The sequence below is a fragment of the Malania oleifera genome, chromosome 1 (genome assembly GCF_029873635.1).
Source record: "Malania oleifera isolate guangnan ecotype guangnan chromosome 1, ASM2987363v1, whole genome shotgun sequence".
NCBI classification, from domain to species: domain Eukaryota; kingdom Viridiplantae; phylum Streptophyta; class Magnoliopsida; order Santalales; family Ximeniaceae; genus Malania; species Malania oleifera.
Window position 1 is genome coordinate 7,709,646 of NC_080417.1, and position 27,912 is coordinate 7,737,557.

Below are 27,912 nucleotides of genomic sequence, written 5' to 3' on the forward strand. Positions count from 1 at the left end.
TTTTAATTATATTTAAATTCATATAATTTTAAAAGTATATAAAATAAATAATTCAATCCAAAAAAACTATTTTTAGATATTAAAAATTTCTGACAATTCGAGACAATTAAAAAATATAAAATATGATTTTCAATTTTTCACAAATAATAGAAAATGAACAATAAATATAGAAAATTATCAATATAAATAAATGCATTTTATAAAAAAATAAAAAATAAAAAACAACAATAATAACAAGTATGTTCTAAATAAATGCATGAATGAAAAAAAAACAGTATATCTTGATATTAAATTATAAAATTTTTAATTCTTAAATGGCTAAATGCTTGCTCTTATTTTATTGTAATCATTCAAATCCTAGTATGGAGCTGAGCGATGACCATCGGACTTGGTCTCAGGTTCAAGGAATTTCACATTTAAATTTGAAAGTATGGGGAAAGAGATCATGAGCCATCTACCTGTCTTGGGATGGAGACTAGCTCTTAAATGTTGTGGTTTGATTTTTTTTCTGCTGCTTGAATATTTTGTTCATGGGGGACTTGGATTTGTGGGCCCGTGATTGTTATGCCCCTCCTCGAGTTCTGCTAAATTTTTTTTTTTTTTTTTTCAATTCTGTTTCTTTCGAGGAACCAAAAACCTTACCGAAGTGCTCGTGAATAAATAGATTCCTATTTCCTAGAACTGGTAACTATAATTTGATTTTTTCAGGGAAGAAATCGGACTAAGCTTGAAAGTAGAAATAGTTTTTCGACTATGAAAGAGCATTTTTCCGCGGCGAAGCCCTTTGTTTGCTATGAAATAATGCACTTCACCTGCTAGCTGGCCGGCAAGGTAGTGTGGCGCCATTGCGTGCGTCTGTGCGATCCGTTACCCAAAACTTTATTTGCAGACTTTGAATCTTTTAGATATTGGGATTTGATGCCTTCTTTTTGTCTTTGTGGAAGCACCCATTTGAGGAATTTGGTTTGCTGAAATCCTGCGTACTGTGAATATGATGTTTTGCTGGGGTTTGTGATTGACCATTGTAGCAACCCAGGAGAGTTTCTGCAACCGCCTTCATTTTTTCTTTGGGGACTTTGTTGGGTCTCACCTGTCATTTGTGGGTTTATTGGGTTTATTAGGGTTTCTGTTGGCACGACCTTTGCCCTGGTATGATTGCTTAGACCTTCATGTTGCTTCATATCGAAGAAACCGGCCATGGATAATGAGTAAGTTATTGCATTCATTGTTCATGGTGGCACGGTTCTGGTTTGTCTCTTCAGAAAGCAACACAATAAAGGGTATCTACTTCCTTCTTCCAGGAATTTATTGATGTGTTAAACTTATGCCACTGCCCTTTATGCTCTGAGCGAATTTACTTTCCAGTCTCTGAACGAGTCATCTTCTTTTTATGCATTATAAATTGCACTAATGCTAGCTTGAATAGATAGTCGAGCTCAAGTTAGCGGAAGCTAACCGGCCGTAGGTCTAGATTATCTTGTAACCTCATTGGATTCCTCCTCTGCCTATGTATGCTGGGGTTTCTGCAAGTGGGAAGTTTCTTCTTTCGCTTTAATCTCCTCTTGGCTCTATAAAGCTGCCAAAGGTACTTGTTCCTTGTTGAGCCTAGCAAGAAATCAGATCACCAGCCAGTTTAGTCAAACCCTCTTTGCATAGTTACGAAACTTTTTTTTTTCCCTTATTATAATTAAATTGAAGAGTGATAACTATCAGTTTGCCCTATATTTGCTGCTGCTGGTGAGTGTGAAATAGAGGATTCTGTTTATTGGATAGGCCAAGGACTTTCTCATCTGCTTCCGTAGTTCATTGAAAATGGGCACCAATGGTGGTGGTCATTCAGGCTTTGAACATGGATGTGGGAGCCTCTTGGGTTGCCCATCTTCAGAGATTTTCCCGACTTTGGTGTCTGATAAGGTTCCTGAAATGACCATAAATTCTGAGTCCTTGTCAAAAACTTGGAATGGGCTAGGTTCATTATTCAGTGGCAGCCAGAATCCACTTGTTTCAATGGCGCAGAATGTGGAATTTAAAGGCTCTCCATTAGGTTCTCGAGATCAGATTGATGGTTGTTCTTATGCCCTCAACCTTGTTCATTATCCATCGGATCCCAGTATCGCATTGCCTAGCCTTGCCTGCCATAGCATTGAAAAATCAAGAGCTTCAGAAAATAGCTCTGATAATTATCTGCATAGTCAGAAAGAGTTCCCCATTTCAGGTGATGGTGGCATGGAATGTCCCCATTATGTAAAGAAAAGGAAAAGAGTGCCCACTAACCACTCTCAATTAGTTCAGTTAAAGGTTAGGTTTGATTACTTTTAAATGATTCTAAACATGTGTGTATCTTTTGATATTGAACCATGCACTGTACTTATGTTGTAGAATATAGATGCACAGCAGCAAGGAGATGCGTGTCCAGAGGCGCAGGATGAGGGGAAACGGAAAACTGAACAGAGACCGGTTGTCAATGTGCAGGGTAGACTTACGGGTAAAGAAGTTGAAAAATGTTCCTGGAATGGGGAAGCTCCAAAAGAAGATTTCATTCATGTAAGAGCAAAACGAGGCCAGGCAACCAATAGTCACAGCATTGCAGAAAGAGTATGCTTCAAGTACAGTGCTCTTTTTAACTGTTATATCACATCACGTTCTTTCTATGAGATTTGATCTACAAATATTATTGGCATTTAGGTGAGAAGAGAAAAGATTAGTGAACGAATGAAATTTCTTCAAGAACTTGTTCCAGGTTGCAATAAGGTAAACTGGTGGTAGTTTGACCCCTTTTAACTTTTATTATGCTTTCGAGTCCTAAACATGATGGCTTTATTTACCCTTTTAAAGATTACTGGGAAGGCCGTGATGCTTGATGAGATTATCAACTATGTGCAATCCTTGCAACGGCAGATTGAGGTATGCTTTTCTGAGGTCTAAAAAGAGGATATTGATTTTTTATTGTACCAGAAACTTTAGGAAATGATACTCATAAATCTGTATGTACAACAATAAGTTTGTATCATTAAGTTAAATTTACACAGCTAATAATGTGAGGGACATCTCGTAAGTGAATCATAGCCCCACATAGATTCACTGGTCACTGGGTTGCCCTTTTATAGTGGGAGACTAATAAAATTGGGCTGCTAGGAATACTCATAACATGCATTCCATTCAAATTTATGACATAAAATACATAACTCTTTGTTAGGTTGGTGTACAACATCTAAATTTCCCTTACTCGCAACATGAGGGTTTTATCTACAAAGCAAATCACCCATAAATCTCACAGCGTAAACACTGCTTTTAAACAAAGACAGCTGACTTTTTTTGTTTATACAGGAGATTGTGTTCGAAAAAGATGCAGTGCAAAATTTTTTGCATCTATATCTATGTGTTTATGGTTAGAGTCCTTGACTCTCAACCTGTGTAGAGTTGTTTTGGGATTTAACTTAAATACATGAATATACACATGTGCATTATGAATTTACACGAAAGTAATACAAATGCTTCTAATTCCATGTGTGTACATTGAAACACTTGTTTTAGGATTTGAGAATCATAGTAAATTTAGAATTATGAGTTAACCCAACAATATGTTATTGTGATTGAGTTTCCAACACCCAACATACAAAATCTGACACTTGCAAACAATTAATCATGCACTCCCATGATTTAATGTCATTCAGTGCCTTTTATCTTTACTTGCTTGTGGACATGTTGTATAACTAACTACCGTAGCTACAAAGAAAAAGAAAACTAGGAGAATTGTAGTAGAAACCATTAAAGAAAACTAGGAGAATTGTAGTAGAAACCATTTGGGTCAGCACAGAACCTCCAATTAAACTGATAGTGTTCATAATGCCCAAGGTACGTTTAATCACGCTACTTTGAACTTTGTTGTTCCCAGGATATTGATTGTATAAAAACTCCAATTTCAGGTTGATGATCATGATTATGTAAATATTACAAACGTCATAACATCTTTCCAGCAATAAACATTAGACATACAAGTATTCTACCACTAAATGTGTTTTTAGATTGTTTTCTTTTGCCCTTATGTCACCTAAATAACATTTAATTCACTTTCTTAGGCATGTTCCATCCAATCATCAAACATGCTAAAGTAGTGACCATCAACCATGATTTGTGTTCATAATTTAAGGAATGTAGGACATTGATATGTACTGGACTCACATACCGAGTAAGAGGGATCCTATGCCTCTCTTAAATCTTAATTTGTTGACTTACATAATTATATAATTATTTATATATGTAATTAGTTTGGTGTGCTTTGGTTATCAAAACCAACTAATATGCATGTAAATAATAAAAAATTTAGACACCTATAGAATTATGTAGGTACGTAATTGTTGTATTGATTACACGTTTGAAATTAAACTACACAATTACGTAATTCCATAGTTAAGACTATAATTTGGATATCATTCTTATGATCACTCTTGGGTGATCTATCCATGACCAGGATGAAGCTTGGGTGAAACTAAGTGGAGGTCCGAATCGACTGATGTTGAAGAATCAGCGGATGAGTTGTGGTTAGGGGTGAAATGCCACTCGAACCCAGAGCTAGCTGATTCTCCCCGAAATGCGTTGAGGCGAAGCAGTTGATTGGACATCTAGGGGTAAAGCACTGTTTCGGTGCGGGCCGCGATCTTACTAGCAATAGGGAGCGGATTCGGAAACTAATACGCCCTACCCTTGGGCTCTCCTACCCTGCCTCTGAGACTTCTATTACTTACGCTTTCAGCTTCTGATAAAGAAAGTGTTGGGACTGAGGGCCAGCTTGGATTGGGCATGCTTTCAAGCCTTTGATTGCTAGCATGCTTGCTAGAGTTCTTGCTTCCCTTGGTGTGACCCTTCCTATGTTTTAGGTGGTGTTAAAGAATCCAATTGTAGAAGGCATGGTGATGTAGGACGGGAAAGGGTGGCCTAGTCCTACGGTTCAACCCTCGCAAGCACATACACTCAATATACTTTAAATTAAGAATTTAATTATCCGAACATAAACATCATAAATCATGCTATAGCTCACTTCTTGTTGAATTTTTAAACGGTGTATGATGCTGTCCAGAGAATAAGTCCCATGAGTTCTTTCACAAAGGAATCAAGTTAAATGCAGAAAGATGCTATTTCAATAATTCAAGAATAAAAGTCCTATGATTAGCACAACAATATTCCTAGAATTGATTTAAAGCTAGCAAGTATCAATATTGCAATCTATGGATTCAAAGGGCTTATCAAATATGGAATTTCAGATTTCCAGCAAATGCTTCAATATAAGCAAGGGTTTACAATATATAGCAAAGATTCAAACACAAGTACTAAAATTACCAAGAGAATTGTTTGGATGACTTGACGTTGTTCAACACAAGTCTTAGACCATGCCAGAAAATTCCTTGGAACAAGCTTTAAATCACTGAGACAAACACAGCAATGTAATGGAGGGGAAGTGGAACTGCTGTAAGTATGTAATGATCCAAATGAATGCTGAATTTACCAATCAAAATGACGGTTGACTTGATGATATTCCACACAAAATAGAACTCTTCTGAAGTCCTGCAAACTTTGAAATGTAATATGTATGCTGCAATGGAATGGTGGATTGTTGGCCTTGGCCGTAACTTGGTGATGGCCGTGTGGGTGATGGAGGGAAGTCGTGAAGGTGGGATAGGGATGGAATCTCTGGATAGAATAGTGGTCTCTCACCACCTAATCTCCGAGGAGAACGACATAGCCTCTCACTACACAATCACAAGGATCGGACAAAGCTTAACAAGCTTCACAAAGGAAATACCCTTTAATTCAATATCAATACTTTTTCTCTCTCTCGACATAGTTCTTACAATGAAGGGGTATATATATAGCTAGCATGGGGAGACAAAGCATTAATAAGCTTAGCTAGCATGGGGGGACAAAGACATTAAACAACTAACAATTCCCACACAAGCATGGGAGACACAAATAATAAAGACACCAACTTACTAGACACATTAATTACTCTTACAAGATACTGACAAAATAAATGCTCCAACTTTCTTGACATAATAAATACTAACACAACTTACAACACACACAACTTGCTAAGACATGCACATGCAAGCAAGCAAGTTGTCTTGCAAGATTACAAATTAAATATAAAATAAAAGTCAAAGGGAGGCCTAATTTCGTGTGGGGCCCAATGGAGCCGTGTGGGGCCCACATGGGTTTTGAACTCGGACTTGCTTCGACATCTCTACTGGGGTCTTTCTCACATTGAAAAGTCTTCAAAACAAGTCTTCAAATAATCCATTTAAAATCTACAAACAATTATGAACCGAAGTGAACATCGAGAGGTCGTCCACTTGTCATCATGTTGGCAAAGGAAATGTAAACATCAGGGGGTCGTTCACGTGTTAGCATATCAACAAAAGAAATGTGGACATCGGGAGGCCGTTCACGTGTCACAACATCTGAAATTGGCATAGGTAGGGCATGCTGATCCCCATCACATGGGCTGTGATTGTATAATAGTTAACAGGCTAAGGAGAGTTTTATTATGAGATGCTTTGAATAGCCTTAGTTCGTACACAAGGGATGTCCTTATTATAGAATCGTCCTTTTCATGTGCACACCTTGTAAAAATAAAAGGCAAAAGAGGAAAAAGAGAATGACATAAGCTGCCTACTCTTGCAAAGAGCCTAAGTAGCTCAAGCCTAGCTTGTACTTAATTTTGTACTTGACAATATAGTTCGAATATATACATAATTACATAGTTATGTATGTGTATAATTGGTTTGGTTCAGTTATCCAAACCAATTAATATGCATGCATGTAATTGCATACTTGGTTCAATTTAGATATCAACATATTTATGTAGGTATAGAATTATAATTTTGACTATACGATTTACACCTATCATTTGAGATTAAACTGCATATTTAGGTAATTAATGCTATAATTGGATATTTCAACCAAGCAACAAAATAACCCTCAAGGATGGCAAGAATATACTCTTTTTGTGTTGTTAAGATTTGATTAAAAATGAATACCTAACTTGAAGATAGGTCTCTCCCTCAATTTATAATACAAATTTAAATACATTCTAATGACAATAATACCCCTACTAACTCTCACTAATTAACATACTAATACACTCAATAATAATAATACTAAAAGACATATATAACCTCTAACACTCCCCCTCAAGCTGAAGCATAAATGTCATAAGCTCCTAGCTTGTTGCAAATGAATCTAACACGAGCACCTACTAATGCTTTGGTAAACAAATCAGCAAGTTGCATGACCAACTTCACATAAGCGGTTGTCATGAGCTTCTACACAAGTTTCTCTGGAACAAAGTGGTAATCAACTTCAATGTACTTCATCTGCTCATGAAAGACGGGGTTGGAGACAATATGAAAAGCAACTTGATTATCAAATATCAACTTCATAGGCTGAGAATGCGAATACCCAATTCTTCCAACATGTTCTTCAACCAGACAAGTTCACAGTTAGTGTGAGTCATAGCTCTATATTTTGATTTAGTACTTGACCTTGCCATTACAGTTTGTTTCTTACTTTTCCAAGAAACCAAATTATCACCAACCAAGATACAGTACCTGGTGGTGGATCTCCGATCAGAAGGCAATCCAACCCAATCTGCATCTAATCACAATATAAAAGACTTTAAGATATCTCAATATGCGAATTACTGTGTCTCAATGACTTATCCTCGAAAAATATAGAAATTGACTCACGACACTTGTTGCAAAAGATACATTCGGCCGAGTAATTGTGAAAAAAATACAACTTTCCAACAAGTCTCCGGTATTGTCCTAGATTAGGTAGCAAATCACCCATATCTGGCATTAACTTGTTGTTAGGATTCATGGGTGTACCACCCGGTTTAGATCCCAACAAGCTAGTTTCATCTAACAAATCAAGAACGTACTTCCTTTGTGACACAACAGTTCCAATACGAGATCTTGATACTTCTATATTTAAGAAGTATTTCAACGGTCCCAAATCTTTGGTCTGAAATTTAATCTATTGAAAAAGTTGGGACTCTGAATACCTTTATCATCATCACCTGTAATAATAATATCTTCCATATAAACAACAAGAAGGGTCCTACTTGATAAGTATGACAATAAAACACGAAATGATCCACAACACACTGTCCAAGATCAAACTCAAGTACTACAGCACTAAAACACCAAACCATGCTCTGGGAGACTATTTTAAACCATATTGTAAGCAGAAGCTATTGAATCTTTTCTTCTTACTTTGTTCATATGTACATCCCAATATATAATACGATTACCTATTCTAAACAAGGAAATAATTTCCTTACTGAATAATATCAAATCCCCCATATTTACCCACTTTCCTAATTTGTATATTATTTACAATGATACTTGGGATTGGGATTTTAACACTCCCCCTCAAGTTGGATCATAAATATTAATCATCTCCAACTTGCTAATAAGATCATCAAAGCTTTGTCGTCCCAACCCTTTAGTGAGAATATCTGCAGTTTGTTCCTTGGTGGGTACAGAAGTCATACATATGATTCTTTCTTCAATTTTCTCTTTGATGAAGTGTCTGTCTACTTCCACATGTTTAGTCCTGTCATGTTGAACTGGATTGAGAGAGATGCTGATAGCTGCCTTATTGTCACTGTAGAGTTTGATAGGAAAGTTCACCGGGACCTGTAACTCCTCCGAGAGTTTTCGTAACCACAATCCTTCACATAACCCTTGAGCAACTGCCCTGAATTTAGCTTCAACACTACTACACCACATTCCGTTTTTTGCTTCTCGAAGTTACGAGGTTTCCCCAAACGAATGTACAATAACCTGTGGTGGACCTTCTATCTTCCACTGATCCCACCCAATCTGCATCTGTAAAGATCTCTACTTCCTTGCTTTCACATTTCTTAAAGAAGAGTCCTCTTCCCGGGGATCCCTTGAGATATCTAAGGATCTTGTATACAGCATCTAAGTGAACTTCTTTTGGTGAATGCATGTGTTGACTTACTACACTGACTGCAAATGCAATATCTGGTCTAGTATGTGATAGGTAGATTAGCTTGCCAACCAATCTCTGATACCTCTCCTTTTCTACTGGTTTTCCACAGTCTTCAACCCTCTTTACTGTCTCCATCGGGGTTTCGTTGGGTTTGCATCCCAGCATGATAGTTTCAACTAGGAGGTCAGTAACATACTTTCGCTGAGAAACACTAATTCCCTTTTTCGTTCTCACCACTTCCATGCCCAAAAAATACCGCATCTGTCCCAAGTCTTTAACTTCAAATTCAGCAGCCAGAACTTTCTTCAATCTCTCTATTTCTACAGTATCATCACCAGTAAGGATTATATCATCAACATACACTATTAGAATTGTTCTCTTACCTCCTTCAGACTGTTGGAAGAACAGTGTATGGCCTAATTGCCCTTGTCGATAACCTTGATTCTTTAGTACTTTTGCGAATCTGTCGAACCACGCTCTAGGAGATTGTTTGAGGTCATATAAGGATTTCTTGAGTTTACACACTCTGTTTTCTTCACCTGTTTCACTGAATACTGGTGGTATAGTCATGTATACTTCCTCTTCTAATTCTCCATTTAAGAAAGCATTTTTAATATCAAGTTGTTGTAGTGGCCAATCTAAATTGGCTGCTAAGGACAAGAGAACCCAAACTGTATTTAAGTTTGTCACTGGTGCAAATGTTTCAGTATAGTCAATGCCGTAAGTTTGTGTTAAATTTTTTGCAATAATTCTAGTTTTATATCTTTCAACTGTTCCATCAGATTTATGTTTCACTGTGAAGACCCATTTATAACCCACTGGCTCCTTCCCTTTTGGTAAATTTGTCAACTTCCAAGTTCCATTTTTTTCTAGGGCTCGCATTTCTTCCATGACTGCCTCGCTCCATTTCGGTATTTCTAGAGCTTCCTGAATGTTCTTTGGCATTTTCATCCTGTCAAGGTTAGAGACAAACGCACGATATCCTGTAGACAAACTTTTATAAGACATGTATTTAGACCAAGGGTATTAAGTATATGACCTGGTTTGTTTTCTGATTGCAATAGGTAAATTGATATCATCAGGTGCAAGATTATCATAGGAAGAATCAATTACCAGATCGGGATTGGGCATGGGCTCATGGTTATTCAGAGCCATCACCGGTTCCAACGCTCTTGGTGCCTCAGGTATGAGATACTCTCTATCCTTTGTTTTCGGCTTTCTTGAGTAAACGAGTATGTCTGCGTTGTTTTGCTCTCCTGTATCTCCCCCTGAGGGTAAGTGTTCTGTTGTGTTTGGCAAGTCAGGAAGTAATGCAATGGAAGACTCGATATATGGGTCAGGGAATGGAGTAACCGGAGGGAATGACGCAGATTCAGTAGTAAATAGGTCAAAGAACCGATCTTTACTCCATTTCTTCCCCTGAAGAGAGGGCTTTGGGAAATAAGGAGTGGTTTCAAAGAAAGTGATTTCAAGACTAACAAGCAGACGTTTTGAGACTGGATCATAGCATTTGTAGCCTTTCTGGGTAGGCGAATAACCAAGGAAGACACATTTAATGGCACGAGAATCCAATTTATCGTGACGGTGTGCATGAACATGAACAAAAGCAGTACAGCCAAAGATTTTCAGCGGGAGATTGGAGGGGAGTCGAGAGGTAGGAAAGTGTTCTTGGAATTTCTGAAGAGGAGTGACAAATGAAAGTGCTCGACTCGGTATTCGATTAATGAGATGTATGGCTGTTAAGATGGTATCGCCCCAAAAATAATGTTTCATGTTGGTAGTATACATTAATGCCTAGGCTATTTCAAGTATATGTCTATTTTTTCGTTCAGCAACCCCATTTTGTTGAGGGGTATCCACACAAGAACTTTGATGAATAATCCCATTTTCTTGAAGATAAGTTCCCAGGATAGTATTAAAATATTCCGTACCATTATCAGTACATAAAATCTGAATATGAGTCTAGAACTATGTATGAATCATGGAATGGAAACTGATGAAAATGGAGTGGACTTCAGTTTTGTCTTCCAGTAAGTAGACCCAACAAAGACGAGTATGGTCATCAATAAAGGTAACAAACCATTTTGTATTGGTGCGATTGAGGGAACGCGAGGGACCCCATACATAACTGTGAAACATAGTAAATGGGCGAGATGGTTTGTATATGGATGATGGAAAAGAAGTACGACAATGTTTGGCAAGCTCACACACTTCACATTAAAACTCAGAAGCCATTTTATTTGAACAAATAGAAGGAAACAAACATTTTAAATATTGAAAATTGGGATGACCCATCCTTGTATGTCATAACAGAAGTTCACTATTTCTAGAAGTAGATGCAGAATCACAAATTGCAGTATTACATAGTTCACTCAAACTTCCCTCCTCAAAGTAGTAGAGTCCCTCATACGCTTTAGCAGTGCCAATCGTCTTCCCCGATGATAAGTCCTGAAAAACACAATGAGAGGAAACAAATTTAGCAGAACAATTTGAGTTTTTTGTTAACTGACTGATGGATATCAGGTTGCAAGATAACTTGGGGACATGTAGGACAAATTGTAAAGTTATAGAATCAGATATGCGAATACTTCCTTTTCCAGCAATTGGTGAGAGAGAGCCATTTGCAATTTTTACCCTCAAATTCCCGGCATATGGTGAGTAGGATGAAAAACATTGATAAGACCCAGTCATATGATCGGATGCACCCGAATCAATTATCCATGGAGATTTGTAACAGGATGTAGTATTTAAAGCTGACAGATAATTACCTTGGTGAACCAGGGAACCAGAGGAAGACTAACCCGATGTTTGAATTGACAAAATCAACTTATATAGCTGATCCAACTGTTCAGGACTGAATGCACTACTGGGAGAGGTATTGGTGTTTTCTCCTTGTAATCTTTCAGTTGATCCGTCAGTGCTGGCTTGGTACCCACGATTTTTTTGGTATTGTCTCGGTTTCCAATCTGTCGGTTTTCCATGAATCTCCTAGTAGGTATTTTTTAAATGACCTGTTTTTCGACAATGTCCGCACCATAATTTACCTTTTTGTGGTCGTTGACTAGGTCCCCCTGGGCCTTTTGATACAAGAGCCGAAGCATCCGGCCCAGCGTGCCCATCTAATTTTTGGGCTGACACGGGTACGGGGAGGTCCAGCCCAGCAAGTTCATTTTAAGGCCTCAACATCACACGCCTCTTGTTCTCCTCCCTCCTAACCTCTGCGAAGACCTCTCGGGTTGAAGGAAGAGGTCACCGGCCAAGGATACGTCCCCTCACATCGTCAAGTTCTCTGTTCAGGCCGGCAAGGAACTCGAAGACCCTCTCGTTTTCGAGCCTCCTTCGGTATCGTGTGCTGTCGCCGGAGCACTCCCACTCCTCGTCGATGCTCAGATTGAGCTCCTGCCAGAGATGAGTCATCTCCATGAAATACTCGGTAACGCCTCTCTCACCTTGCCTCATCTGCCACAATCGGGTCTTGATTTCGAAGATTTGCGAGTAGCTTTCGACGTCGGAGTATGTCTCACGTACGGCTTCCCAGACTTCCTTCGCCGTTGTTAAGAATAAGTAGACTTTTCCGATAGATGGCTGCATCGAGTTGACAAGCCAAGTTGTGACCATGGAGTTTTCGGACCTCCATCTTTGCAAGGCTACAACATCGGTAGGGTCTGGTTTCCTCCACTCACCGGTAAGATAACCTAGCTTCCCTTTTCCCTCAATCACCAATTTCATGGATTGAGCCCACTCACGGAAATTTTTTCTGTTTAATTTTTCCAATGAGAGTGGAAAGGCTGTGTTATCCAGCCCATTCGAACTCCCAACAGATGTGGCCTTTGAGTCACCGTTGATATTTGCAGAGGAGGTAAAGCCTCTGCTGTTGGCCATTGTTTAGCTAAGGTTGAGAGACCCTATCTCTGATACCATGTAAGCAGAAGCTATTGAATCTTTTCTTCTTACTTTGTTCATCTGTACATCCCAATATATGATACGATTACCTATTCTAAACAAAGAAACAATTCCCTTACTGAATAATATCAAATCCCCCATATTTACCCACTTTCCTAATTTGTATATTATTTACAATGATACTTGGGATTGGGATTTTAACACATATAAAGCCTTCTTGAGCTGACACACTAAGCCCGACTCTCCCTGAGCAACAAACCTTGGTGGTTGCTCTGTATAAACCTCCTCCTCAAGGTCACCATGCAAGAAGGAATTTTTTACATCTTATTGATGCAAATGCTAGTGACAACTAGTAGCCAAGGAGATGAAGAGATGCGCTGATGTAAGTTTGACAATTGAAAAAAAAAATATTAGAATAATCCAGACCATAAACCTGAGTGTATCCCTTAGCAACAAGACGAGCCATAGAGCCACTAGGGTTGACTTTCATAGTGTAAATCCAACAACAACCAACCACAGACTTGTCAGGAGGAAGATGTACCAAGTCTCAAGTACCATTGTCATCTAAAGCATTCAACTTTTCAACCATAGCATCCCTCCATCCTAAATGGACTAAGGCTTCTGAAATAGATTTAGGAAGGGTAGTAGATGACAAAACAGTGACAAAACAATAATAAGAGGGTGATAAGGAGTCATAAAAAACATAGTTGGAAATGGGGTGTTGAGTACATGTGCATTTACCTTTCCGAACAGCAATAGGAAGATCGACATCATAGGAAGTATGATCACCAGACAAGGAAACCGAAGGCGTGATAGTAGAAGCTAGAGGAGATTCTCTTCCTTGAAGCTGCCGTCACGAATACACCTACAAATTAGGATGATCAAGACGATGAGAAGGACTCGAACTACATGGAGACTTAGATGGTTAGTTGGGCAAGGATATAAATGTAGAATCTGAAAGATTAGGCAAAGGAAAAGGCTCATTGAGCTCAGAAGTGCTCAAGGACTGCGTATAGTGAGGTGTAGAGTCAAAGGAGGTAACATTGGCAGAATCAAAGAAGCGTTGCAGCATAGGACTATAAAAATGATATCCCTTTTGAGTATACAATTAGCCTAGAAAGACACATTTTATAGCATGAGGATCCAACTTATCCACCCTAGGAGTTAGTTGATGAACAAAGGAAAAACACCCAAATATATGAGAAGGAAGAGAAAATAAAGGTGAATTAGGAAAGGGAATGGAGTAGGGAATTTTACCACTAAGAACAGAGGATGGCATTTCTGTTGATAAGATAGCAAGCAATACATATAGCATCACTCCAAAACACTTTAGGTACATGCATTTGATAAAGTAAAGTGCGAGTGATTTCAAGGTGTTTATTTTTCCGCTCTGAAACCCCCTTTCGTTGAGGAGTTTGGGCACAAGATAATTGATGAACAATATTGAACTGAGCCATATAAGTAGTGAATTGTGCACTGAAAAACTCTTTAGTATTATCACTTCGAAGTATTCAAACTGGCAAACCAAATTGAGTCTTTATTTCAGAACAAAATGGCACAAAATACATGAAATAAATTACAACGATCTTTTATTAAATATAACCAAGTCATTCTTGAATAATCATCCACAAAGGTTACAAAGTACCGAAAACCCAACTTGGACACGACCCTTCTAGGACCCCGTACATCTGACTGAACTAACATAAAAGGACTTGTAGCTCGTTTATTGACTCAAGAAGCGAAAGAAACACAATGGTGCTTTCCCAATTGACATGACTCACAATTGAGACTAGCTACAGAGCTCAAACTAAGAACAAGACATTTTAACTTTTCCAATGAACGATTACCCAAGCGACAATGAATTTGGAAAGGTGTGGTAGCAGTAGTGTAGGTGGTAGAAGGAGATAGCAACTTAAAGTGATAGAGTCCACCAGCTTGATGCCTTCCGCCAATTGTCTTCCTCATCTTCAAATCCTGAATAGCCACTGAATCAGGGAAGAATGTCACTGAACAATTCATGGATTTAGTAATTTTGCTAACGGACATAAGATTGAAAGGAAATTTGGGAATATAAAAAACTGAAGGAAGAGAAATAGAAGTAGAATTTATAGTCCCAATTCCCTTGACTGTAGTATTGGATCCATCAGTAAGAGCAACACAAGTTAAATTTGCAGGATATTGAGGAGTGGAGAAAAGGCTAGGTATACCTGTGATATGATCAATGGCAGCGGAGTTTATGACCCAAGGAGTAGGACAAGAAGTATTGGATGACATGCATACTATGTGCTTACCTTATTGGGCAAAAGATGCAATAGGAAGAGAAGCTTGTTGTGACGCTTGATAATGCTGGAACTTATAATACTCTTTCTCTAACATAGAGATTATATGTTGCCCCCCACTCGACCCCAAAGGTGAGGAGTCGGTGGTGGCTACATTGGCTGCCCCCAAAGGTGTGAAGTCAGTGGTGGCTACATTGGCAGCACATGAAGGTTTGCCTTAAATGTGTCAAAACAGTCCCCATACATACAACATCTAGTCATCTAGATACTTTTCTACCCTAGAAGTCTTTCAATGGCCCTAAATCTTAAGTCTAAAATTTAGTTTGTAGAAAATGCTTCAGGTTCTAGATACTTTGATCATTATTGCCAATTATCATATAATCCACACACGCAACAAGCAGGATGCTACAGAAGCAACATGACACTAAAATGTTGAGTGATCTACTTATCACTATTGGAGAACAAACTTAAGTAATACTATACTAAAATTGATCAAATCATGCTATGGGAGATTGCTTTAGACCATACAAGGACTTCTTAAGCCAACACACTAATCCTTACCCCCTCCCCTCCCCCCCATGGCAACAAACCTAGCTAGTTACTCCATATAGACCTTCTCATGATCAAGCATTCTTCACATCTAACTAATGTAGAGGCCAACAATAGGTCCCTCTCGGGTTCGTTTCCACCCTTGGATTCCTAAAATTTACCTCTCTTTGGAGTTGTGGGGTCGGCTTCAAGGGGCGTGGGATTAGTCACGTGGAAACCCGGTGCTTAATCCAAAAAAAAAAAAACAATAGGTGGTATATAAGGGGATGAAACAAACAAACCAAGGCAGTTTTAGCAACCTAGGAGAATGTGCTAGAATAATCCAAACTATGCACCTGATGATATCCTTTAGCAACAAGTTGGACCTTCAAACGAGCCATGAAGCCATCATGATTGACTTTCATAGTATTCACCCAACAACCAATTACAGACTTACTAAGAGGAAGAGATGCGAGTTCCTAAGTGTCACTATTCTCTAAGGCATTCATCTTTTCAGCCATTGGACTCTATCTAGAATGGGAGAAGACTTTAGAAACAAATTTTGGAAAAGAAACAAAAGATGGATTAGTAACAAAACAATAATATGAGGGTGCCAAAAAATCATAGCAAACAAGATTAAAGATTGAATGTTATATTCAGGTGTGTTTAGCTTTCTAGATAGTTATAGGAAGATCAACATCTTAGGAAATGGAATCATCAAGCAAGGAAATTGGAGGAGGCTCTCCTCTCTTAAGTCGTTGTCATGTGTCTAATTAAGATGAATGAGGGGACAAAAAGGATTCAAACTAGATGAAGATGTAGGTGGATGATTGATAGAGATAATAAGCTAGAGCTTGGAAGGCTAGGTTGAGGAAGAGACTCATCGAATTTAGGAGGGCTTAATAAATTAAAATAGTATGGTATAGACTCAAAAAAAGGTAACATTGATGGAAACGAAAAACTGATGCAAGGTAGGAGCACAGCGATATCCCTTTTTAGTGCATGAGTAGCCTAAAAAAATACATTTTATAGCATAAGGATTAAACTTTTCCACCCCTAGGGTTAACTGATAAACAATAGACACACACCCAAATAGACAAAGAGGTAAAAAGAATAAAGGAGCATTTTGAAAGAGCAGAGCAAGGAATTTTACCCTCACAAATAAAGAATGACCGTCTGTTGATACGAGACAGACAGTGAGCACAATATCATTCCAAAACACTTTAGGTTCATATGATATAGTAGGGTACGAGAAATTTCAAGAATATGTCCATTTTTTCTCTCTGCATCTCCATTTTGTTGTGAAGTGTGGCACAAGATAACTAATAAATCATGCCAAACTTAGTCATATGGTTAGTAAATTGGGTATGGAGGTATTGCTTAGCATTATCATATTATAAAGTTTCTAAACAAGCAATTATGTTGAATTTTATTTTTTGAATAAAAAGCACAAAAGATATGAAATAATTCAATTAAGCCTTATTAAATAAAAAAGTTAGGTCATCTTTGAACAATCATCTACAAAAGTTACAAAATATTGGAAACTCAACTTTGACACAACTTGACTAGGACCCCAAACATCATAATGGATTAACATGAAAGGCCTTATTGCCTGTTTCTTCACCTAGAGTCTCTGAGGATATTAGAGTCCACATGGGACAAGCTTCCTGGTTCTTTCACAAGAATTGTTGATGGACTTGATAGGACTACTAGATCTCAACCAACAGCTTATGCTTAGGTTCAACCAAGGCATGAGTACAATAATGTCATTGCCAAGAAATTTAAAGTTGATGTACCGTTGTATGATGGTAGTTTTGACCACACCGTATTCTTAGATTGGCTACAAGAGTTAGAGGACTACTTTAAGTGGTATGATATGAGTGATGCGTCCCACCTCCAATTTTCTAAGATGAAACTTACTAGCTCTACTAAGTGATATTTGCAAACAATTCAACGTGACTTAGAGCAAACATGTTGGCCACCATAGTTCAATGGAAGGAGATGAGGAGTAGATTGTGTGAAAAATATGTCCCTACCTATTATAGAAGCCAGTTGCTAGAACAATGGTATAATATTAGTGTGGATATCATATGACTCATTTTGAGGGCTTGATGTTGGTTATGGCATTCCTTGTGACTCTATGAACATTGTATCTAAATTTGTTATTGTGTAAAGGAATGAGTTGAAGAGAAAGGTTTCCTTAAAACTTTCTTGAATCCTTAGAGTAGCCTATTATAAGGTTTTAGAGTTGGAGAGATATCATAAGAATTCTGCATAAAGGAGTCTGTTGTAATATGTGGCTCATATGTTGAGTGGAACACATGTACTAAAGAACACATGGTTAAAAACAGAGAAGTTAGTCTGCAGGACTAAACCGTCGACGGTTTTGTCAGGTTCTGAAGAAACAGCTGACTGTTATGCAGTGTTACATTGACTGTTTGGTCTTGGCTTCGAATCGTCGGCAGTATGACTAAAATCGTCAACGGTTTTGCTCGGTTACTAAGCGCTGGTTTTCAAATTTTGAATTGGGAAGTTGTATAGGTTGGGTTTCGGGGGGAAAACCTCCGGGAGGGATATATATACATGTTGTAATCCATATGTCTTTTGACAGAAGATAGTGAAAAATCACTGTCGTTTGCTTCCATGGATGTAGGCATTGCCGAACCACGTAATTCTTTGTCATTGTTTTATTTTTTTTATTTTTTGGATACGTCGGGTGTCCTGGACTTACGCACCAGACTAATCCCATGCCTATGCCAGTTGTGCCCACAGTCAACATGTAGGAGGTAAATCTGGATGTGCGTTGCAAGCGGTAAGGTTTGAACCCTAGATCCACCGTTGCAAGCGGCCTTCTGGGATAAGTCCTTACAACCTAAGCTTATGACCGGGGGCTTGTCATTGTTTTATTGCTTTCATATAATTTGTGTGATTGTGTTTTTTTGTATATTTCACTGTTGGTTGTTGCGTTTTAAGATCGTTTGTATCCGTTGCGCATTAATTTGCACAACAAATTGGTATCAGAGCATTAGGTTATAATGACTTTTGAAATTTCTTCTACAAAGTTCAATGTTGTTAAGTTCGATAGAACGGGAAACTTCAGACTATGACAGAGAAGGGTTAAAGATCTGTTAGTGCAGCAGGGCATGGTGAAGGCATTATACGGAGGTCAACCGGAAGGCATGGATGAAACAAGTTGGAAGGAATTGGAAGCGAAGGTTGTGGCAACTATCAGGCTTTGTCTGGCTAATGACATGTTGTATCACGTCATGGATGAGGAATCTCTTGCGGCTGTTTGGCAGAACTTGAAAGTCGGTATATGTCCAAATCTTTAATGGACAAGTTGTATCTTAAGCAAAAGTTGTGTTGACTTAACATGGCGGAGGGTTCAGATTTGAACCAACATGTCAATGTATTCAATCAGATTATAAGTGATTTGATGCAGGTTGATATGAAGTTTGAGGAGGAAGACAAGGCGTTGATGCTATTGAATTCCCTACCTGTGTCTCATATGTATGAAAATCTGGTTACGACTCTAACATGGGGCAAAGAAACCTTGAATTTGGAAGAGGTAACAAGCGCTCTGCTGGGTTTTCATCAAAGAAAGAAGGTCAGCGATGAGATTTCACAAGGTGAAGGGCTTGTGGTGAAGGGCAACTAGGAACGTGGGAAATGCAAGTTTTGGAACAGATCGAGTAATAATAAGTTTCGGTCATAGTCCAAGAAAAAGGACATAAGGTGCTTTAAGTACAAGAAAAAGGGGCGTATAAAACCGTAGTATCCGGAAAGGAAGAAAGGGAATGCAAAAAATCAAGAGGGTTCTTCAAAATCGGCGAATGTAGTTGAAGGAGACTCAGAGAGCAGTGATGGTGCTATGCTTTCTGTTTCATCGGGGTCAGATCATCTCACGGATTCTTGGATCCTATTCGGCGTGCTCTTATCATATGACACCAAATAAAGAATGGTTCAGCACCAACAAGTCAGTTAATTCTGGTTTTGTTCTGATGAGAAATGATGTTTTATGCAAAATTGTTGGAATAGGAAACATAAGAATTAAAATGTTTGATGTTGTTGTGAGAACATTATATGATGTAAGGCACATACCGGATATACGGAAGAATTTAATTTCATTGGGCACTTTGGATTGGTGATGAAGGTGTGTTAAGGCGTTCTAACAGTAATGAAGGGGCAGAAGTTAGCAGGAAATATCTATGTACTGCTGGGTACTATAGTTGTAGGTGGAGCTGCAGTTGCATATTTCGAGTTAGATAATACTGTTTTGTGGCATATGCGGTTAGGGCATATGGGTGAGCATGGGATAAAGGAACTTCATAAGAGGAATCTTTTAAAGAGTGTCAAAACATGCAGGCTGAATTTCTGCAAGTATTGTGTTCTTGGGAAGCAAAACAAGGTGCAGTTCAAAATAGCCACTCACAATACGGAGGGTATTCTTGACTACATTCATTCGGCTGTTTGGGGGCCGGTGAGGGTAGCATCACGTGGTGGACATATGTACTTCATGAGTTTCATCGATGATTACTCACGAAAGGCCTAGGTGTAGTTCATGTGGCATAAGTTCAAGACGTCTGACAAGTTTAAATTGTGGAAAGCTGAGGTGGAAAATCTGATCGGGAGGAAAATTAAATGCCTCAGGTCAGACAATGGAACCGAGTACGTTGATTCGAGGTTCATGGAGTTTTGCGAGTAGCATGGCATAAGGAGACATCTTACAGTACGCCGGACACCACAACAAAATGGTGTGGCAGAAAGGATGAACCGAACTCTAGCTGGAAGGGCTCGGTGTCTTAGGTTGAATATGCAAGGCTTGCGAAGAACTTCTTGGCCGAGGCAGTGAGTTGCATGTTTCTTGGTTAACCGATCACCAAGGGCATCACTAGAGGAAAAAGTTGCAGAGGAGGTGTGGACAGGTAATGCGGTAGACTACTCCAATATGAAAGTATTTGGTTGTCCAGCTTATGTGCACATTTCTAGTGAGGAGAGATCAAAATTTGTTGCAAAGTCTAGATGTTGCATTTTTATAGGGTATTAGAAAGGTGTGAAAGGGTTCAAGTTGTGGGATCCAATGACAAACAAGGTGGTGATAAGTAGAGACTTGGTTTTTAATGAGAAAGCCATGGTGAAGCGTACTTAGGAGGAAGATTAAGAGAAACAGGTGCCAGAAAACTGGAGCAAAAATGAGCATGTGGTGCAGGTGGAGTTAAAGACTCAAGGCAGTGATGACAGTGTTCAGAATGCATGGAGTTCTAGCTCGGGAAACCAGTAGGATCATAGTATTGATATACCCATACCTAGATGCACTATTAGGCTACCGCCCAGGTATGGATTTGATGATTTGGTGTCTTATGCTCTCATTACCAGTTGCAAGGATCTAACTACTTTTCAAGAGGCGATGCACAGTCAATAGAAAAGTAGATGGATGGGTACTATGATGGAGGAGATGGAGTCATTGCATAAGAACTAGATGTGGGAATTGGTAGAACTTCCAGAATGGAAGAGGGCGATAGGATGCAAGTGGGTGTATAGGAAGAAGGAAGCGGTATCAGAAAAGGAAGGAGAAAAGCTCAAGGCTCAGTTAGTAGCAAGGGGTTACTCACAGAAGAAAGGAGTTGATTATGATGAAATCTTCTCCGCTATGGTCAGACACACTTCCATCAGGGTAGTGTTGGGATTGGTGGCGCATTACGATATGCATTTGGAGCAAATGGACGTAAAGACAGCGTTTTCCATGGTGATTTGGAGAAGCTGATTTATATGGCACAACCAGAAGGGTTTAGCCAACCTAGACAGGAGCCTTTGGTTTGTAAACTGAGGAAGTCACTTTACAAGTTGAAGCAATCTCCAAGGCAGTGGTACGAACGTTTAGACTCCTACATGATCCGAATAGGCTATAAGAGGTCTGAGTATGATTGTTGCATGCATGTAAAGAGTCTTGATGATGGGTTTCTCATTTTTCTGTTGCTTTATGTTGATGACTTGCTGATTGCTGCGAAAGATGTGACTGAGGTAAATTAGCTGAAGACTCTGTTAAATAAAGAGATTGACATGAAAGATTTGGGTGCAGCCAAGAAAATTCTTAGGATGGAGATTCGCAGGGAAAGAGCTGTAGGAAGATTGTTGTTATCTCATGATAGCTATGTGAAGAAGGTGCTGAACAAGTTTAGCATGGTTAATGCAAAATAGGTAAGTACACCATTAGCGAATCATTTGAAATTGTCTACCGCTTAGTGTCCAAAGATGGATGATGATATCTGTGACATGTCAAAGGTCCACTATGCTAATCCAGTGGGTTGTTTAATGTATGTTACGGTATGTACAAGACCATACCTGGCACAAGTTGTTAGTGTGGTAAGTTTCTTTCAAATCCAAGTAGATAGCATTGGGATGCAATTAAGTGGATTTTCAGATACTTACAAGGTACTTCTCGTTATGGCATCGTGTTTGGCAGGCAACAGAGTGATCCGTCAGTTGTGGGATATGTGGATGCAGATTATGCAGGGGATCTGGATGATAGGAGGTCTACAACTGGGTATGTGTTCACCTTTGTGGGAGGGCCTATTTGTTGGAGGTCCATGGTACAATCGTTGGTTGCATTATCAATAACTGAGTCGAAGTATATGACAGTTCCCGAAGTTGCCAAGGAAGCATTGTGGCTTACAGGTTTAGTCAAGGAGTTGGGTATACAGTAAGGTGGAGTTCAACTGCGTTGTGACAATAAGAGTGTCATCTATTTGGCCAAGAACCAAGTGTATCATGCGAGAACCAAGCGTATAGATGTGATGTTTCCTAGGATCCGGGAGTTGGTTTCTTCAGGTGAACTTGTACTTGAGAAAGTTCACACTTTTGAGAATGCACCGGATGTATTAATGAAGCCTGTTACCATGGATAAGTTCAAGCATTGTTTGGACTTGTTTAAGGCTTCAGTTGCTAGACAGGAGGCGGTCCCAACCTATTGTCCCAGGTGGAGCAATGGGTTATGTTTTCGGTTTTCTCCTAAGGGGAGTATATTCGCCAAGGTGGAGATTGTTGTAATATGTGGCTCATATGTTGAGTGGAACATATGTGCGAAAGGAAACATGGTTGAAAACAGAGAAGCTGGTATTTAGGACTACGGTTTTGTTAGGTTCTGAAGAAACAGTCGACTGTGATGCAATGTTACATTGATTGTTTAGTCTCTGCTTCAAACCGTCGACGGTATGATTGAAACCGTCGACGGTTTTGCTCAATTACTCAACGCTGGTTTTCAAATTTTGAATTGGGAAGTTGTATACGTTGGGTTTTGGGGGGAAAACCTCTAGGAGGGTTATATATACATGTTGTATGTTCTAATCCATATGTCTTTTGACATAGGATAGTGAAAAATCACTGTTATTTTCTTCCGTGGATGTAGGCATTTCCGAACCATGTAATTCTTCGTGTCATTGTTTTATTGCTTTTATATAATCTGCGTGATTGTGTTTTTTTGTATATTTCATTGTTGATTGTTGCGTTGTAAAATCATTTGTTTCCGATGCGCATTAATTTGCACAACAGAGGCACTCCCTAGGTAGGAATTACTATTCAACCTAGATTAGTCACTTTTAATAGGGTTGTGGGCCCATAGACACCGCTTGCTTCTGTAGGCCCAAAGAACTCATACTATCCTAATCCCTCATCTCCACTAGCTAGTCAAAGTTTCAACTGACAACCCTCCACTTCTAGGGGTAGCCAACTCTAGTCACACACAAATACTTAATGTGTCCATTAAGTGTCATCGTTGCCATGCCAAGGGATACGTGGCAACCCAATGTCCCAAGCATACCCTGACCATAAAACTAGAGGATGAGGAACCCCAAGAAAATAGCTACATCTATGGACTTGTAGACCCACCTAAACTTGGGCAAGAGGATGAGGACAAGGACCCTAGTGCTTGTCTTAATGTTACGAGGTGTATAGGGCGGCCATATGAGGTGTATAGTGTGGCTGCCCTAGACTTGAGTATGGAAGCACATTGTATGTTCTATTTTTATCTTAAGCATGGAGTTTTCCAAGCTTGTCATCGATGGGGGTAGTGCTATGAATGTAGTGTCAAGCTAATCCTTTTAAGAAATTGAATCTCAAGCCCCACCTCACCCTCGTCTGAATTTGCTTGGGTAGATAAGACTTCCTTCCCAATTTTTGAGTGTTTTAGGTACCTCTTTGGATAGGTGCATACTTTGCTAAAATATTATGCGATGTTTTAACCATGATGGGAGCAAGTATATTACTTGGCCATCCCCAGTTCTACAATGTTAATGCCTATAACTTTGGATGAGAGAACTTATGTTTAAACATGGCAATGGGACAATAACCTTGCGACCTACTAAACCCATTGACAAAATTGTTGACTCTAGGAATACCTCCACATTGTCTAGCACAAAAGGGTGCCACATCTACCCACAAGGAACTTGGATAGGAGGGATAATAATCAAAATTGGTGTTGGCATTAGCACCAAAAAGCGGGGTTAATTTTGACTCTAGCAAGCCACAACCACGTGAAATTACCAAACTGCTGAGTGGATTTCAATATGTCACATCGGAGGAAGCGCAAAGTTGCCTCCTCTATGAGACAATTAACATGCGATTGACTCTATTATCAATCCGACTTACCAAATCTCCCAAATTATAAGTTGAACTATAGGGAGTGTGTCAAAACAAATCAAAGGATTGTTTAAAGAAGGACCACATTATGCCTAATGTCATGGTCGAGTTTTGCGACTGTGACTCATGATTTTGGCGTATGAGTTTAACTTGGAGGGAACTTTGGTTAACATGGATTTGACTATGGAGCTATCATAAGAATGGATTCAATATGTCTCTATGACATTGTGGTTGATCCAGATAGTACTTATGGTGGCATTCTCGATCTTAAGATGTATGATCATTAGACCCCTAGTGGTTACTCCTATGTGAATGAGAATGTTTCGAAGATATTACTTTTGAGGGAACAAGTGAGCAGCCTACACCCCTTAGTATGCTATTGAGTACTAAGTACGCACCCTATGGAGAGCTCAGGGGGTAGGCTCTTAAGATCCTCAAGGGGTGTCTTGGGCTTCCATATGGGATTGAGAGCTTCATGAACAATTCATTTGAGAATTAGGTTGCATGCCACTCTTAGCTTGGGGGCTTTGATGTTCGCCCTTCTTGATCATCAACTATATTGTTGCTCATTGTCATCTTAGAACCAATTGAACTATTAAGGGGTGTTAATCCTTCATCTATCTTGCTCAAGTAGTGTATGGTGTCACTTCCCTTAGCTCCAACTAGTGGATGGTAAGTGATACGTACTCTAACAAGAGGATTGTGCTGTGGGGATGAGAGTTATGGAGGAATGTGAGTTTAACTCCCTTACCGTTTGAGTCATGGGTCCTCAACTACAACCTTGGTTGGGTCAAGGGCTTTGAACCATGGGTCTTGACTACTGAGTTAGACATTTAAGTGTTTTCGTGGTTGAGGATGAGTATGGCTGGGCAAGACTTGGTGTAGTCTTGTCACTGCACACGTGTGACTCCATCACTTTGGGTAGATCAAGGTGAGGGTGATTCCTTTTGGTCTTGGAGATCTACATGTCTGTGACAGTTGGTATCAAAGTGGGTCTCTCATTTGAGAAATAAAATAATATGGATCCTATGGGCATGGTCTTAAATCTCAATAAAATTGTCGAAATTTCCGTCGAAAATTTCGATTTCCATCACCCTTGAAATCGAAATGGCAATCAATTTTCATCAAAATCTCAACGAAGCATCCAAAATTTATCAAAATCTCAAAATTTTAGCGAAACTTGTCGAAATTTTAACTATACGATGAAATTTCGTCAAAATTCAAATGAGAAATTTAGGAGTGACGTGAAATTTCTATCTTAATTTATTTTATTTATTTTATCGAAACAAAATATTATTACAAGTGCTTTTGAAATTATATGAAAAACTAAACTTACAGTAACATTTTATTTAACCATTCATGTCTAAATTATCATTATTTGTATAATAAATAATATTTAAATGATTTATGAATTCCATTTATAGTAACTGAATTTTTTTTAATGTACATTATCTTGCAAATATGTTTGATATTCATGCTATTTTACAACTTTTCCACCTCATACAAAGCATAGATGTATTTAATTTGTAATATATTAGTCCTAAGACTTATATTATTATGTTTGTTAACCATTTTTAAAGTTTCACAAAGAATTCCATGCTTTACTACTAATTTCCATTATTTTTTCAAATCAAAATCAAAATTGACATCGAAATGGAAATTTCCATCGAAATTTTCGTACTTTTGGAGCTTCAAAATTTGAGTCGAAATCAAAATTTAAGACCTTGACTGTGGGCATCTTCCCAATTGTCAAGTTTGTGACATTGAGTGGGGGAAGGATCAAGTTACCTTTGAGTAGGTGTTGGTCTCGTGCGCCCATCTTGTCATGTGAATTGTTGTGGTTGACCTTTAGTTAACTATCTTGTGAATATCAGGATGCTTGATTGTGCCTTGTAGCCTTGATAAGGGATTAGATTTGATTGTGGAAACTAAGATGTGAATACCTTGTGCCCTTGAGGCAAGTATTGAGACCACACTTTGGGAATTGTCCTATTGTAGTTGGCATTGGAGCTCGGATGTTTCTTCATTGAGACTTTGTGGTGTCTTCGTTCTATAGGCAAAGGTGATAATACTCTTGGATTTGATGGAAGAGGATGATTATAGGAGTTTGGCCAAGGATGTCTTTCACTAAACTTGGGTTGTTCTAACTCATAAAGAGAGGTCACATCCTTGTATCTATGGGAAAGAATGAGTTGTGAGAGCCCTGGACAAAGAGTCCTCAAGCCATACAGGTGTAGCTCTATGTTGGTCACAATGGTGACATATACCAATGGGTTATGGACTCGAATGGAACCAGGAGTGTTGCTCAGTTGATTTTTTTGATGTGATTTGTTAGAGGGCATGTGAGCCGTATTGCCAGCAAGCACATAAGCCATGATGACTAGAGGGTCTTTGTCGTTGTTGTTGTGCAAGTTCGCTCCAACCAATTGAGCTAGAGGTTAAGTCTGTCAAATGAAAGCTTTAGTTTGAGTGTGAGAATGCTTGTGGGTAGTGATATAAAAAACTTAGCCACGATGAACCATGGTTAAGACTAGTTTGTCAAAGGACAAGGAAATGTGGGTCTTGAGATTCGGGCTGGGATGAGCTTTGGATTTCTAAGGACATGGAAGATTTGTAACAATACTGAAGATTGTCACTTGAAGTATGATATGAGCTTGAGCCTTGAGGATTCGAGGAAGTTCTTGAGTGTTTATCTTGTGGTTAGATGTTAGATAGGATAGTTAACTTCAAAATTATGGGATTCATGAGCATATTGGGCATGCCATGAGGAACTTGGGTTTTGAACCTTGGATGTTGATATTGTTCGAGTTTTGTGATTCTAGGGTGTGGATCATCCTTGGAGTTGCGTCTCATAAGAGTCGTGGTTTGGTATTCACCTTTGGAATGGAATGCCAGAAACAAGCTTGGATGTCTTGTTAGATAGGGTAACTCTTGATTTTGAGATTGATTATATTTGAAGAGACTGTAGAGTGTGGACTCATCTTTGGAGGTGTCTTGAAAGACTCCTAGGCGGGGGCTCACTTTGGAAATGGAATGTTGGTATTGTACTTTGATAATTACTTGGTTGGTTAACTAGGAAGTCGTGGGATAATCAAACTTGGAGAGCCTTCAAGATGGAGACTATCCTTGAAATGTAACCTTGGGGTTGTATTTGGGTGTCGGAACCTCCTTTACAATTATTGAGAAACAGAGAAGTCATTGGTATGATCTATGGGATAGATAGTGTTTTAGAATGTCACCCTCTTGCTGCGTGAAGAAAGTTGTATCAACCTTCAGAAGATGGTACCAGATTCGTGTGTTGGAACTGGGTTATTAGGGAATCATGATCAGAATGAGTTTTTGTGTTGGTTGCTCCTTGGGCTCGAATTGTGATGAGTTTTAGTTGGTTCCTAAAGTGAGATCGACTCTTGGAAGGATTTTGCCTTGGTGTTTCAGCTCATAAAAGAAGTTCAGTTTAGTAAAAGTTTGAGTTTGATAGAGAAGAATGAAATATGGATCTGTATATAGGATTAGTGAGTTTGATTTCTGGGAAGTGTTTGCAATTCTTCAAAAC

At 38.9% G+C, this 27,912-nt stretch overlaps 1 protein-coding gene across 10 annotated transcripts in view; it reads left to right on the top strand.

Moving 5' to 3' along the window:
• Positions 1-342: 342 nt before the first annotated feature.
• Positions 343-27,912, top strand: part of LOC131144677 (transcription factor bHLH74-like) — a 34,331-nt gene continuing 6,761 nt past the window's right edge. For 9 of the 10 annotated variants that reach the window (XR_009133876.1, XM_058093462.1, XM_058093480.1 and 6 more), the window contains exons 1-4: positions 349-2,298; positions 2,380-2,595; positions 2,686-2,751; positions 2,836-2,904. Coding sequence is in view for 9 of the 10 variants with exons in the window: in XM_058093462.1 (XP_057949445.1) it covers positions 1,813-2,298; positions 2,380-2,595; positions 2,686-2,751; positions 2,836-2,904 (837 nt within the window). In the remaining variant the exon portion in view is untranslated. Of the gene's footprint in view, positions 2,299-2,379; positions 2,596-2,685; positions 2,752-2,835; positions 2,905-27,912 lie in introns of all 10 variants that reach the window. The other variant, XM_058093490.1, reaches the window with a different exon arrangement.